This window comes from Paralichthys olivaceus, chromosome 14 (assembly GCF_024713975.1).
Source record: "Paralichthys olivaceus isolate ysfri-2021 chromosome 14, ASM2471397v2, whole genome shotgun sequence".
NCBI lineage: Eukaryota > Metazoa > Chordata > Actinopteri > Pleuronectiformes > Paralichthyidae > Paralichthys > Paralichthys olivaceus.
In genome coordinates, this window is record NC_091106.1 from 18599778 (window position 1) to 18615805 (window position 16028).

Consider the following 16028-nt stretch of genomic DNA (forward strand, 5'->3'; position numbering starts at 1 on the left):
GCATCTCTGCATCCTACATGACTGTGGACAATAACCTTTAGTGTCATCATATTGTATAAACGACATCATGATGACCATATTTTGTAATTAAATGGATCATGACAGTGGAGCAGTAAGAAAACTCTTTCAGGCATGCAAAGTATTTTCTTTTGCACAAATCTCCAGAAGCCCAACTGAAGACATGAGCTTGATTTCCTGTAATATATATATTTATTTATTTATTTATTTATTCTTGCAGGGAGAGCCACATTCTTGGTTGCAGCCCTGACCTCAGGCTGCAGGAAGCTTATTATTATATATATATATATATATATATATATATATATATATATTTTTTTTTTTTAAGATTTTAAATTGAACGCAGAGAAACGTGAACAGTTTTAAAGCGATGCGTTTCAATAGAACTAGTTTGCGGCAGCTGCGCGAGCTTCAGGGACAGCGTGACAAGAGAGGAGCTGCCGTGACGTCACGCGCGTCAGAGCCCAGTCGTCCAAGATGGCGGAGGTGAGCGGGCTGAGGGGCAGAAATCACTTCAAGCCCGGGCACAAGAGCCGCGTCGCCGACGAAGGTAAACCGCTGTTGTTTGAATCCGCGTCGGGAGGGAGAAGTTAAAGTTGGTTCCGTTAAGATGTGGAGTTGTTTTTGTTTTTTTATTTGTCGCCGGTTAAACTCTCACTTCCCCCCCCCCCCCCGTTAGTCCGCGGAGTGTTTTCAGTTGGAGACCCGCGGTGTTCTGGTGCTGACTGGGTGAGACTCCCCCCACCGGAGCAAGCGTCCTCTCCGCCAAGCTAACACAGCCTACCCGGTGAAAACCGAGAGAATTAACCCCCAGAGAGACTCGTGTTGTGGTCATGATTCGCTTCATGTGTCCGGAGACGTGTTTTCCCTCCGTAACTCGAGCTGGAAAAACGGCCACTGACCCGGATACAGAATTCAACCGCGACACCTGTCGGCTCATGTGTCCGGGCCGTCACTCTCACCTGGCCCGCAGAGGACCACCGGTGTCCGGGGTGTCTTTACTCCAAACCCAGCCTCTGCAGCCGGGATCAGCTCAAACTGCACCGCTGTGTGTTCACTGGTTTTCAGTCCACACACACACACACGTTAATCTCCTCATCCCACTAATGAGGGGGATATTTTTAAATAAGCTATAATTAGTGTGTTCAGTTTGCCAGCAGACTAACCCAGGCTCGTCCGGACCCTCTGGACAGAACACAAGTTTACACCGTGTGAACTTCACTGTCATTAAAAGTAGATTCATTGTTAATGGACGTGTCTTATGAACAGAAGTCAGATAACAGTGGGCTCGTGTTATTTGCTCTAACCATTCATCATGTTGACTCTGGCCCGTAAAGATCACAATACAGTTAAATTGATTGGGTTTGTTGAAGTCTAGAATAATGTTAGAATTTCTTCAAAGCAAGAATATCACACATTTTCTGTTTCCACTTCCTGAGATACGAGGCGTATATGTTTCTTGTGTATGTATGATGGTTGAGCTGATAGATTGTAACTGTATAATATAATATCAGCGTGACTTGAGTCAAACTGCTGAAGCTTCATTAACTTTAATTAAAGTTCAACTTAAACTTTGAGGGCACTGGATTTTATTTGCACTGCTGCACTTAAATTGAATTGGGAGCCTGACTACTGTTTTAAAAGAGACTTGACAAATCAGTCTTGATGCCTGCAGCTTTTCTTGTCTTGAGGTATTTGTACTTTGCAGTTTAGTGCCAACTCAGTATTGATCTCTAATGCGAATATCTTCAGTAAACTAATGATTTGAAATAATTCTACGTAACTGTGAGTAACTAACTGTTCTTTGACGATGGCTCTTAGGCCTTGGGTTTAAGGTGTTGTTGTTGTTGTTTTTAACCCCCCCTAATGTTAACTTGGTGGTTTCTGAATGAGAACCTTGTATTTGGCTCCATCTTCTCATCATGATGCTGACATTAAATATGTTTTTAAGCTTTAAATAACTTGAATGACTGGATCGATTAATTTGTTTATCAGTTGACTGAATATTAAGTGGGAAAGTGTGAAATAAGCTATTCTCTGAAATTATGAAACAGTTTGTCCTTAATTTGTTATGGGATCGCAAACAGGTTTTTTAATTTAATTTTTTTATCATCCGAGGTTAATCAATAAAGATAATTGTTAATAGCTTTTACAAATGGAGTAAAGATTATTTCCACTAACCAGTTTTTCACTAGTATGCCTGGCATAGAGTGTGAAAAGAAATGTCCACTCTCTGCTTTAGTTTGTTATTGTTGCCATTCACTTAGCATTGTCAAGACCGGTTAGCAAATAGAAAATAATATGTCTTCAAGGCTCATCACTGATACACAGAGTCCGTTATCATCATAACCCTTATGTCTACTTCCCTTCAGGCCAGCTTACTCTGTGGCAACAGCTTTCACTAACTGAGGCTGCTCTTAATCTGCACTTTGTCCTCACAGACTCCAGATTGGTCTGCTTTGCTGCAATTGAACATTTGCCCTCGTTGAATCAGGTCCAGAGAAGCAGAGTCAGGTTGTCCCTTGGTGCTGGTTTGCAGAGAAGTCAGTGTACCTGCATTTCAATAAGTTACAATGCATTCCTCGCTCTCTTTCATATTGTTGTCTTACAATCCAAATCATAACAAGAAATGGCGTAACCAACAGGGCATCAGCAAATACAAGTTAATTGCAGTGTATTTTCTGCCGCTTTAATCCCAAATGTTTGTTAATTTCTTCATTCCTATACAAAATCATTTAAAAATGCTAGAGAAATGTCCACTTTAAAGTGTGAAACCTCCCATATTTAGACAGCTGTTTGAGTTTAGTGAACCGTGGCCTTATCAGAGTCTGCCTCAGATATAGTGCTGGAGTCCAGGGAACGCAGACCTGATTTGGGACGCTGTGCTGAGATAGACACGCACTATTCTTACCATGCATGTTAAAGATAGACTCCCATCAGAACTAGAACGACTGACACTTTGTCTGCATCATGCACTGCGCAAACCTAGGTAACTTTGAGTGTGATCAGGAAAACATGTAGGCCAGTTAACATCTGCTAGCTGCCTCCATAAGATAAAGAGTAAGGTGGCTAATTTTAGTTCTGCCCTCGTTTTCTGCAAGCTGAGTAGGACAGTGCATTAGCCAGGTTATCATGATGTGTGAGTGTAGTACATATCAGCAAAGCTCATGGTTTTTGACTGGCTGTTGTTATGCTCCCTTGCATGCTTGTGTTTTTTTCCTCTCACATTCTGCTGCAGCACAGACTCCTTGCAGTCCCAGCAGAATAGTGTCTTTGTGCGGGTCTCCTCTGAGGCTGCAGTCTGTGCCACTTCATCCTGCTGAGTGCTGCTCTGGGTTTATTGGGGAGATGCACTGCAACAGATTTAAGAAATGTGCAGGGCTCATTTGTTTGCTGGGCAGCAGATTACTGTAACATCCCAGCGCTTACAGTAGCATCTCAGACTCTAGCACAGCACAGCATTGCTGCTGCCCTCTGGAAGCTTGATCGTCGAATGTCCTTGTTCTAGTTTTCAAATATGTTTAACTATTAATCTTTTAGTTTAAACAGCTGTCCAAATTTAACCTGACATACCATACATAGGGTTTGTTGTTATAACCATCTGGTAAGAGTTCATAAAGGAGCAAACAAATACTTTGCAGATGATTGGTTGAACCACGTGTCTGCAGCAAAACATCTATTCCATTGAGTAAAACCTTTTCTGCCATTTTCTTCCTCTTCTTTCAGTGAATCAACTAAATCAACTAATCATTTCAGTCCCATCTTAGACCCACTCTCCCTGCGCTAATGCCAGGATGCTGTAATCAATCAAGGTGGGAATAAACACCTGACACATTCAGCGTTAACACGGGCATTTAAAAGCAAGACAAGAAATCATGCTCATGTTAGCGCTGTTAGCATTAGGCAGACTCTGCTAACCATGTGTTTACCACAGTGTTTCCCATGATCATCATGGACTGTGATGAATGTTGTGACAGACAATATATTCCCACGTTTTAGTGCAGTTGTATGTCTAACCACTTAAGTATTTGGATGAGCAGTGCACAATACTTGTTGTTGTACCTGTTCGTTGATCAAGTGATTTACCACTTTCAGGGCGTACTGCGTACTGGGAGTGTCATCTTAATCCAAACCAAACCTGTGACTCATTTTGTTGTATGTTTGAGAGGATTTCAGCTTTTCGAATGTATTTTATTGGATTTCCAAAAACTCTTATCTTTATAAACTTAATTTTTTGGTTTTGGAATTATGTTTGGATAAAACATTTTTATTGTGATTGACAGTTTCACCATTTTCTGACTGATAAATCAATAAAAGATTAATGCATATTGATAAAGAAAATATTTATTATTTATACTTATTTTTTTTGCTCTATTTGACATGGACAGTGCATTGAAATGAACAGTTGTGATCTCAGGCAGACAGGCTTATTTGTAAACTGCTGATGTGGCAGTGTGACAGGGAGGAAGGCTGATGGTTTTAGAGGAAACACGTGTTAGATTTAGGAGAACAAGTGTCACAGAAGCTTCAAAATAACAGAGAAGAAAAGTGCCTAAGTGCCGTCCTTTTACCTCCTTCTCTTGTGACCTTTCTGTTGGTCCTTTGTGATTTTCAGTGCAAGGCTATTTTCAAGCTTGACCTAGATGGGTAGACCAGAGTGGATCACAGTATTTAGCCCAGCACAGAATGCTGGTACAATTAGGAATTTGACCCATATAGGACATTTCACTTTTACTGTAACTCAGAGTGGCTTGTTTCTCATTTGAACAAGCTTATTACAATGAAACTCGCCACATAACCTGCCTCCACATTCTATTCCGTCTTACTTTCCGCCCATCGTCTGCACACTAACATGCAGCAGGGAGTTATCTTGCCAATTGTAGTTCGATCTTTTTATCTCTACTTTGTTTTGTTATCCAAAGGCTTGAGTGGCATGGACGAGGCCCCTATTTTTCAGCATAAGAACAGGCCTCCTTTAGCCAAGACCGAAGATCTGGAGGATGATTTCCTTCCCAGGACCAAGGCCTCAAACTCTGGCAAAAATGCCAGCATCACCCCCTCACCTGATGAAGGGATTCACGAAGAGGTAAAGTGTTAATGTGTTTGCTGACACGTTACTGTCTATTAACGAGCATGGTTACCAGATCTAACCAGATCTGAACATAATATTTTCCCAGAGCCTGGTGATGTCTTCACATTTTTTTGGGTTGAGTGGCACCAGCCAAAACAAATGTAGAGTGCATACCTCTACCATTGCTAATGCCCGAACACGTCATGTTAGAGAAGGTGGAAAATAAATTCCTGGTTCTGTTTATCTAGATCAGCTCCCAATTGTAGTGGGCTCCTCCATGGGTCATGCACATGAACTTTTTATGAACAAGCTACTGTTACATGTACTATATACTTTCAAGATTAATGTTCTGAATGTTTTATTGATGCATATGAGGAAACAAATATAAATATTCTGCCATTTTGTGTAATTTATTATAATTAATACATTTTGCTTGGTCAAACTTTTTGTTTATGTCGGACTCCTGAAGTCACTTGGGAGGCTGACATTTTTATTGTAATTTTCAATTCCCTGTCTCTTCCAAGTAACCTGCCTTGTCATCACAGTGTTTTCACTTGAACTTCTCTCAAGCCTTTGAAAGCCCTGATCGATTGAAACCTCTTGTCTGCAGGCAGTGATAGAGGAAGAAAAAGCCAAGCCCATCCAGATTGTCCTGGCCAACGAGGATGAGCACAGCTTCGAGCTGGACGCGGCAGCGCTGGAGAAAATCCTGCTGCAAGATCACGTGAAGGACCTGAATGTGGTGGTGGTGTCTGTGGCAGGGGCCTTCCGCAAGGGCAAGTCCTTCCTGCTGGACTTTATGCTGCGATACATGCACAGTCAGGTGAGATGGTGTGGGATTTTAACACTGCCTCTGGGCATACAAGGGTATATAAACAAAAGTCCACACATTGACATTGTCAGATGTTTGTTATATAGGAAACAATACAGTCAATTCCACTAAGAATTTAAGACTGTTTGAAACATTTAGTGCTGTCAGTTAATTGATGCCAAAAGATGTATGGGTCCTTGCACTAGCTGAAACCAGGGATTTGGGATCTGTTTCTGATCAAACTTTGAATATATGGTGACATTGTGATTGGATCTTGTTTGATTATCAATGTTGCACTGTTGCGTATTTTTTGGCAGAAATGTAAAACTGAGATTATTTTTTTTTTCTTTTGACTTTTTGCGGTTTAACTCTCTGTAACATTTCTATTCAACAGTTCTGACTTGTGTTATACATGCCCTTAAAAACATGTTTGGCAGAATATTAGCAGGACCTCAATATATTGCACTTCCGTGTACAACACAACAAACCATGATATCAATGATAAAAGTGTTTATACGTGACGAGAAAATTTACAAGACCTAGAGCTAGATGAACAAACAAGGCAGATGAAGACATAAACATGGAACCAGTTTTCACATCTGTTCAATGTGACAAGCAAAGACAAGTTCTTACTGTTGGGTCTTATACTTAAATACTTTTGAATGACACAGTGGTATGTAACATACCGTCACAGTTCATACACACACACACACACACACACACACACACACACACACACACACACACACACACACACACACACACACACACACACACACACACACACACAGAGACACAGACGCACTCTATTGCGGGTATCTTAAAACTTTGTCCCACTCAAGTATCAACAGCTATTTCGCCAGACCTTCTAGCAGCAGCTTGAAACACAGATGAAGTCAGGATCACCTTACATTCGCACGTACGCTCTCTAACACACACACAGACACAGACACACACACACAGACACACACACAGGAAAGGAGGAATGAGTGTTCTGACCCTTTCTCACAGCTGTTGGGCAACATGAACATGAGCATTGTGTGCTGCATCTGCACATGTTCACATTTTAGATTTAGATTCAACTTTATTGTCATTGCACATGTCACAAGTACAAAGCAACAAAATGCAAAGAAAAATACATTTTCCCCCAAACACTGATGCTATTTATTCTGTTGTTCTTTATATTTAGTTAAATCCAGCAGTTGGTGTTGGTGATGTTACACATCATATTTCTGATACTCTAACACTCTTGTTCTGTCTTAAGATTGTGTTTAGTCGTGCAGGAGAGATCCACTCTAATCTTAACTTGTCATCACTCAGAATCAGTTCCCGTGCTTTGACTTACAAATGAGATATTGTGCTTTTGCGTTTACATTTCCTGTTTGTGGTCAGAAACTGTCCTCACTTATCAACAGGAGAGACAGAATAGGTCTCCGTGTGTCGCTTTTTATTGTCACTTTACTATTTGGTTTTTGGAAAGAGTGACAAGAGGTGGTCGATTTAATATTTAAACTTTTGGTCTTATATAAATACTCATTATACTCATACAATACTAAATAGCCTTGGACCAAGCTTCGATTCTCATGTTACTGTGTCTCGAGTGATCTGTTCCTGTGGACTCTACGCTGTAAAATCATATAGTTCCCTGTTAGCTAAACAAGAGAGATTAGAATCACAAACCATTACTCAGGCCTAATATCTTCCCATTTAGTAGCTACATACCCATTCAACACTGGTCGATGACAGGGTGGTTATGTTAAGGCTTTTACATTGTGATCTGATGGGGGTGAAACAAAATAATTTTCTGTGAATGTGCAGGAAACATTGTACTCAGGGTTTCGAGATGTTGTGGTTGAAGACCAATACTGATCAGATACTAGTGCATTTAAAAGAATAATAACCTGTATTTTCTTCTGTCTCTTTCCCGTTTGCTGCAGAGTGAGTCGTGGATTGGAGGTGATGATGAGCCTCTGACAGGTTTCACCTGGAGAGGAGGCTGCGAGAGGGAGACCACAGGAATTCAGATCTGGAGCGAAGTGTTTGTGATCGACAAGCCGGACGGCAGCAAGGTACACAGTTTTCACACAGTACACCTCGTCCTTAAATGAGCTAAATGAGAAATGGTTAAAATGAAAGACCCTCAGATTTGTGTTCCCATTGACACAAATGCACAAATGCCATATTTGGTACGAACTGAAGCTGGCAGCATTTTACATTTGTTGCATCTTGTCCCAACAGGTAGCTGTCCTCCTTGTTGACACTCAGGGAGCATTTGACAGCCAGTCCACCATAAAGGACTGTGCTACCGTGTTCGCCCTCAGCACAATGACCAGCTCTGTACAGGTGAAACTTAAAGCGTGTTTAGTTTGGAAAATATGTTCTTCCTGTTCTCTCTTAGAAAAATCAACATTTGTTTCATGTTGTGTTTATTACTTTGTGTTTTCAGGTTTACAATCTCACCCAGAACATCCAGGAGGATGATTTGCAGCATCTGCAGGTTTGTGGCATTTCATCTCTCCCTCCGAAAAGAGCAGAACCAAACTCTGTTCTATCCTCCTTTCCTGTTTTCTGATCATAATTCATTTTTCTCTCATATGTAGCTTTTCACAGAATATGGTCGACTGGCAATGGAAGAGATCTACCTGAAACCTTTCCAGGTACTGACTGCTTCTGTGTGTACATGCATGTAGTTGTACAAAATATTGTCACAAAATCAGATTTTCATAATTATTGTGCTCAAAACAATTCATTGAATTTTTTTACTCAATATATTTGCATGGGTAATTTTAACAGTGTCAATGATTTATATTTTAGATATTACAATTATTTTCAATATCAGGACATCCTGAAAGTCTTAATTAATAAATGCTTTGTATCATTGAATGTCCTTTCCATGAATTTTAGCTGCTCAATTAAATATGTGTCATTTATTTTCAAAGGAAAATATTAGGAGATTAGTAAATGTCAGAATTAGGAGATGTAATTTCTAGTAGATTGGACCACATAACTTCAAACACCAGATAAGTCAACAGATAAAAAATGTTTTTTAAAAAAAGATTACATGTCATGTGTCTCATTGTGTCTCTCGTTGGTTGTGTGTTTCAGTCCCTGATGTTCCTGATTCGTGACTGGAGTTATCCTTATGAACATGACTATGGTCTGAAAGGTGGCAACGCCTTCTTGGACAAAAGACTACAGGTGAGAATTTCTTCTTTGGAAAACTGCACATTTGTTTTTGTTGGATTGTTGGTTGGACAGGTGAAATATTTTTCTGTCCTGATATCTGTTCACCTTGATATTAATGCAGCGGTTCACTCTCACTTTTGCTGTCAGACACCACGCCTCCTTTTGAAAAGCACATACACACATCATTTCATTGCCTGTTCAAATGTTTGCTTACTCCAGCATGTGCACACAAATTCACACACCAGGAAATGTCAAAGACAAGTTTCACTGAATGAGCACATTGTTGTCTGCTGACACAGGTTAAATGCAACCAACATGAAGAGCTGCAGAACGTGAGGAAGCACATCCACTCCTGCTTCTCAAGCATCAACTGCTTCCTGCTGCCACATCCTGGCCTCAAGGTGGCCACCAACCCCTACTTTGACGGCAGGCTTAAAGGTGAGATAACAGGAACATACACATTTACTGAAGTACAGCTCAGAACACAACATGTACTGCCACCAAGGCCCAACAGGCCCCTTATGAAATCACATTTAAATTCACTAGATCCAGATTTTTATTTGAAGCTCCACCAAATTAAACACATTCATTAATATCAGTCTCCTAAACATGGCTGTTTAAAAAAAAAAAAAAAAAAAAAAAAAAAAAGGTTTCGCTAAAGCCTGCTTGACTGAAGTGTCGTGCTCCGACGGGAGAATGAGGATATATGCTTTTGTGTTTCAGACATCGATGGTGATTTTAAAAGGGAGCTTACCCAGCTGGTGCCTCTGCTCCTGGCCCCAGAGCGACTGGTAGTGAAGGAGATCGGAGGCAACAAAGTCACCTGCAGAGATCTCCTGGAGTATTTCAAGGTCCTGCAGGATTTCACATAAGTCCATTGGTTTTCACAGTTTGTATGTCACAATAATATAAATCCAAAGCCCCAAAGCATACACTCTGCTGCCTTGTCTAAATAAACAGCATAAAATTGGTTCTGATAATTAGCCGCAGTCGACTGTAAACAGTGACATCCTTGTAGAGAAAAGGAGAAAACTTGAAAACCGCATTAATGAAGTCGTGTAAAAATTTGTGGTTTGCAAATTTAATTTAAAACTTTCCGGTTTGACAAAGATACACAAGAGAAGGGAACACGTCTGCTCAATTATAGTTGCAGTAAATTTTGTTTCACGGTTGGTCCGTGTTAAATTCTATGTTGTTTTTTTAAACATTGTCAGGATACTCTCACTCATACTTACCAGCTTGTTCCAGTGTTTGCTGCCAATATATTTACATTTGACTGGAAACACTGGTTAGATTATCTGTTTTCATTTTCCTGCAGGCTTACATAAAGATCTACCAAGGTGAAGAGCTGCCTCACCCAAAGTCCATGCTGCAGGTTAGTGTCTCCAACCTGAAAGATCTTATCCTGAGTTCAGTGTGCAGGGTTTAGTGACATCTTGTGGCCAAGTTGAATATTGCAACCAACTGAATCCCCATGGCCTCACCCACTGCTTGGTTGACTGTAGAAACTCAGCGGATTCATGGAAGAAGATCAGATTCCTGTGAAGATATAAAGGGCTCATTCTTGGAAGTACAATGACGATTAGTGTCTTGTGTCATGTGACAAACGAAAACATAAATCCTGCACACTGGATCTCAATACTCACATTTTTATGGTTCTAATTTACATCTTCTATTGTCATGAACAATTTCATTGTTTTTTGTTGTCTCCCATTTCTCAGGCGACGGCAGAAGCCAATAACTTGACTGCTGTGGCAGGAGCCAAAGACTTGTACGGCAAGAACATGGAGCAGGTAAGGACGTGTTTGTTTTAAAGGAGTCCACAACAGCTCAAATCATTCAATATAATAAAAATCCTGCTAAATGGGTAATATTTGAAAGCATCTTTGTCTTCATCAGTTTAGTCATTCAAATTAGTTTCCTCTGTCACCTTTAATCACACGTCTTCCCCCCCTCAGATCTGTGGTGGGGACAAGCCATACATCGCCCCAGCTGACCTGGAGCGCTGCCATGAGGAGTTTCGCGAGCACTCTGTGCATCACTTCCGCTCAGTGAAGAAAATGGGTGGCGAGGAGTTCTGCCAGCGCTACCAGAACCAGCTGGAGTCCGAGCTGAACGAGGCCTACAGCAACTTCTCCAAACACAACGACGGCAAAAACATCTTCTACACAGCACGCACACCCGCCACGCTGTTTGCAGTCATGTTTGTCACCTACGTGGTGTCTGGGGTGACCGGCTTCATTGGTCTGACCACCTTAGCAGCGCTGGCTAACTTTGTAATGGGCATAGCGCTGCTGTCCCTCTGCGCCTGGGCGTACGTGAAGTATTCTGGAGAGTTTCGGGAGGTGGGAACGATGATAGACCTGGTGGCCGATACACTCTGGGAACAGGTGGGTCGACGTGTGTGTGTGTTTGTCCAGGTTCGTTCAGTTTTGATTTGTTTGAATGTAACATTGTCAGAAGTCAAATGTCTTCTAATGGTTCTTGTCGTGGTCTTTGGGTGTTAGGATCATATTAGATCTGGAAATTAGAAACGTTTTGTTTTCTTCAGTTCTTTTCTGAAATGTGTTCCTGTTGTGTCACATAAACATAATCTGACCTGAGGAAGAGTTTAAAAAGAAAAAACAGAGGTTGAAGTCAAAGTTTTAAATTTAGAGTCAAATCAAGTTTTATATCATCTTTCTCCAGGGATGGAACAATAATAAGAGTTTTCTTGTTTCTGCTGTAATTTTCTGTTCTAGTTAACTTGAAGTTCTTCATGTTGCAGAATCCTCCCATCAGTTGTTCTTCTGTCCGCATCCCATCATCCACTTCACTTCATAACCATTGAGTCATTTCACGTGTCAGCTCGACACTGACACTCTTTCAGCACCTACTTTTATTTTCCTCACTCTCTTCATTCCTTGTTTGCAAATGTTTCTTCAGTGTTCGTGGTCCACCACAAACTCCTGTCTCCTCTGACGTCTCCGTCTGACCCTTCCTCCCCCTCTGTGTCTCTCCCCCCCCACATGCTTTGCAGCAGACGGTCAGAAAAGTGAGACGTGTCGCTTCCTGTTCTTCTGAACGTCTGCCTGCTGTTCTCTACATCCTGATTTTACATCCCTTCCTGTTGACTCTCTCCTCCACCTCCTGCTGCCACTCTCCTTGTATTATTTGTATGGTTCTCACTCTGACAACATTAAGCTGTTTAACTTTTAAAATGCAGAGTCGTGTGTAAAAATATTCATAATCTCTATCAGCATTTCCAGGTGATTTTTCCAAAGACCTCTTTAAATAAGATTTAAATATAAATGTAATCGTATTAATGTGGACTTACTCTGTCTCCTCCTGATTCCAACTTTCTTAACTTCCTCTTTCTGGATCTGTCCATCTCATCTTTGTGCTCGTCTGTCTGTTCCCTTGTTTAACTCTCCCGTTCCCTCTCAGGTGTTTTCCAAACTTTTGGAGCCCGTCAGGAGCCGCCTGGCGTGGCCTGCCTCTCTCCTCCCTTCGGGAGCGGCGCTGGGACTCAGCGTTCTGACTCCTCTCAACAATAACTACAAGAAGAATTACTAGTTGCTCAGTGACCGCTGGATTCACGGTGTCAAACTTTCTCTCGTGCTGAAGCTGCTGCAGCTTGTTTGCTTCCATTGGTTCATTTTCACTTGATTGGTGCTGGACTCTGACACTTTGGCCCCTGAACACTGACAGGAGTGAATCTTCTCAGGATCTCAAGGAAGTGGAACTCGCCCCTGACGGTTTTTATTCATCTTATTCTGATGAATGTTAAAGGATGATTCTGATTTGAAGTTCTTTTCAGTTGAAGAGGTTTTGTTCGGTTTTGTTGTGACTCGTTTGGCTCGTCTGTGCTCAGCATGTTGTTCCACATCCACTTTTTGTTCCATTGATTTTCACCTTTAAGGTTTTTCTTCCCTAACCTTTTTTCTTTCAGTTTCCTTGTCCATTCATCAATTTTTAAACAAGTTAACTTAATTTCTTCTGAAATAAAATCTTTTTCTCTCCTCTTTGCTCTGCTGCAGGTTTTGAAGCCGTTAAGTGAACATTATATGGAAGACAACGTCAGACAGACGGTGGTTAACTCTCTCAAAGCCAGCTTGACAGAACAGGGCTCGCAGCACACCAAGTTAAAGACTCATTGACACTCCTCCTCCTCCTCCTCTTCCTCATCATGTTTATCCTCCCCCCGCCCACTCACTCAACGTCTTCAGTCCTAGAACTGTGGAACTAGTTCAACACCAAAGCTTTTCCTCCCACAAACACCCATCATGACATCGTTGACCTGTTTACCGTCTGTGCTGCTCTTCATCGCCCCCCTGTGCCTCAGAGCAGAAACTGCATGTTTATTGAAGGACCGAGGAGAGGAGCCGGCAGTTTCAACCTCTCGCCAAAACCTGAAGGAAAAGCATCTCCTCCTGTGTGCCACGCTGGGATAGTTGTAATGTACACTGTAGACACACACACACACACACACACAGTTTTGCTGGTAGCGACTTTGCGATGGAGCTGTAATTCAGGGAAATCTGTCAGGGCTGTGCAGCTGTTATCAACAATAGATGCAAACACTTACCTGTGCATTTAACAGTTCAGTGTTACAGGACACACAGTTCAAGAACATTTCCTACAAGCACAAGTGACTAATCAGCTGAGAACAATAACTGAGGTGATTGTTTTTCTCTCTTTTTCGTTATTTCAGTAAAACCAGAAAACAGATTTTTAAGATTTAAAGTTAACGCAGATCACATGTTCTCGTGTTGGAGGTTGTCTTAACAGTTACATTTCCAGTCTGTCCTGTTCTGGTAAATCGATTTTTGTTTCATATTTGAAATGAACAGGAGCTGAAACATTTTATTTCTGCTCTGACATATTAATAACTCACCTGCTCACCTCCATTCATTCAGCTTTTTAACTCTAAATCTAGAAGGTGTGTTCACCGGGTTAATTCGTAAAATCAAGCTGGCCTCATGTTTCTTCTTGACAGAACCTCTGTACACATCTGTCTCATCCTTAAATACTCTGACGGTAATACTGAAGACGACTGTAGCAGGCTTTATTTTAGAACTGACGTGTTTTATTTGGCCTCTAGTGTCTTGTAGCAGATCCTCTGCATGGTGCTGTGTTGTAGCATTAGCGCTAAGCTAAGAGCTTTTAGAGCCCAGGTATCCTCCACTGCCTTTCATTCAATCCACCACAGCTCCGACTGCGTTCTCTCATCTGACGACACGCAGGCTGCAAGTTTGATTTTTGCCTTTGGGATTTTTTTTTAGCCCAAATCACTGTTACAGGAAAGTTTGGTCATTGTGAAAAAATACATTTATTTGCTGAGAGATGATTCACACTGAAATCTGTTGGAGAAATATGAAGCGGAAGCAGCTTAGCACAGACCCCCCCAGTCTTTATGCTAAGCTAAGCTAATTGTCGGCTGGCTATAGCTTTGTATTTAACTGCTAAACTCGTTTTCTAAAACTTTGACCTTTTCCTTTAACTGTCAACATATTGTCTCTTATTTCTTTTTTTCTTTTCTCTAAAAAATCTGAATCTAAATCTTTTCTTTTCCTCAAATCTAAATCTTTAATACTTTTCCATTGGTGTCCTGACTTGATGTAATTTAATGAAGCGTAGAAATGTACTGCTCCCTTCTGTTTCTTTAAGTTAACACAGCTGCATCACATCTGTCTGAGCTCTTGACATTGATTCCATCCACAGTGTTTCAGTCTCGTCCTGTTCGGTCTCTCTGTCTGTGTTGACGTGTCACAGAGCGGGCATGTATGTTGGATTAAATATTTAAATAAACTTTGAATACGTTTTATAGTGAATCACTTGACAGTGGCTGTTTTTATTTTCTTCTCCATTTAACAGTTTGTGGTTTGTTAGAGACAAGTTGCTGCTTTAGGGTTCTCGTTAATTTTTCTGAGGACGAACGTTCATAGAACAAGTGTGAATATTTGGATTCTGATCGGAAACCGATAGATTGTGACGAGTGGGTTAGAGAAGACGTCTGTCCGACTTTTAAAGATCTGTGGTAATTTATTTTTGAATAAAATGTTTTACCTAAAGAATAAAACATCAATGCAACTCTTCTGGCTCCTTTTCGTTTCTTTTCGGAGAGAATTTATTCAAAGGGACACAAAGCAGTTTATCACATTTCAGTTTTATCATGACCTCAACTCTCAAAAATAGTTGTATCTCTAAAATAGATTTGCACATTTCATACGTTCGCTGCAGGAATCAAACTCTTTTTGTCAAACATGATGCATCACGTTTCTCTGCAGTTAGTTTTCTGAAGGAAACTGATGCAACTGACGACTACGTCCACCATGTTGGGATTTTAAGAATAGAAGTGAAGTGTAAAAAGTTCTTAACTCTAGTTTTGAGAATTTTTTTACTTAATTTTTCCATTTTTGTCTTTGTGTGTAAGATTGAGGCGTCTATTGCATTTGATATCTTATATATTTTTGTATTTAATCAAAGGAGAATAACCACCATGTTATATACGTTTTATATTTGCGTGCAAAACCGTAAAATACGTGGTATACAAATATGTAATAAATGTTTTTTAATGGATTCAAGTAGAAGATACGTGTATTCATATATGTTGTAACAACTGTAGAGTGCGGAGGCTCAGCTGAACAGATAATAATGCAAAGAAATGTAGACAAATAATAATTAAATATTCATAATCATTCATAACTACATCAAAATCTGTTGTAAGGGATTTCTGACTTCGTTATATATTTGTCACAATGTTGATTTTGTAGATTTCATCGCTCTAAATACTGAGAAGGTGACAGTGGTTTGCTCGTTAGAGAGGAGGCAGAGGGGGAGGGGGAGGGGGAGAGGCTGAAAGCTTTCTCTCTTCCTGTGCCCTGGACACAGTTAAACTTCATTATTCAGTCACATGCAGCAGCACACACGTCATCAGCTGAGTCAAACAGTATAAATATA

The 16028-nt window shown here is 40.7% G+C and overlaps 1 protein-coding gene across 2 annotated transcripts; it reads left to right on the forward strand.

Annotated features, from left to right (window-relative positions):
* Positions 1–409: 409 nt before the first annotated feature.
* atl2 (atlastin GTPase 2) lies at positions 410–15158 on the forward strand. 2 transcript variants are annotated; one of them, XM_020092379.2, is made up of 14 exons: positions 410–568; positions 4941–5104; positions 5700–5912; positions 7838–7969; positions 8139–8243; positions 8347–8397; positions 8501–8557; positions 9006–9098; positions 9386–9524; positions 9810–9937; positions 10405–10461; positions 10808–10879; positions 11045–11476; positions 13106–15158. In XM_020092379.2, exons 1-14 carry the CDS (start codon positions 496–498, stop codon positions 13223–13225), a joined length of 1836 nt encoding a protein of 611 aa, XP_019947938.1. In that variant the 5' UTR covers positions 410–495; the 3' UTR covers positions 13226–15158. The 2 variants fall into 2 exon arrangements, with proteins under 2 accessions (XP_019947938.1, XP_069394467.1); XM_069538366.1 differs by lacking the exon at positions 13106–15158 and adding an exon at positions 12513–12823.
* Positions 15159–16028: the final 870 nt, after the last annotated feature.

Excerpts from the sequence above, each read along its gene's own strand:
- atl2 (XM_069538366.1), top strand. The coding sequence starts at position 496 with ATGGCGGAGGTGAGCGGGCTGAGGGGCAGAAATCACTTCAAGCCCGGG. Across the intron at positions 8,244-8,346 it reads CAATGACCAGCTCTGTACAG|GTTTACAATCTCACCCAGAA; the intron begins GTGAAACTTAAA and ends TTGTGTTTTCAG. Across the intron at positions 9,525-9,809 it reads CTTTGACGGCAGGCTTAAAG|ACATCGATGGTGATTTTAAA; the intron begins GTGAGATAACAG and ends TTTGTGTTTCAG.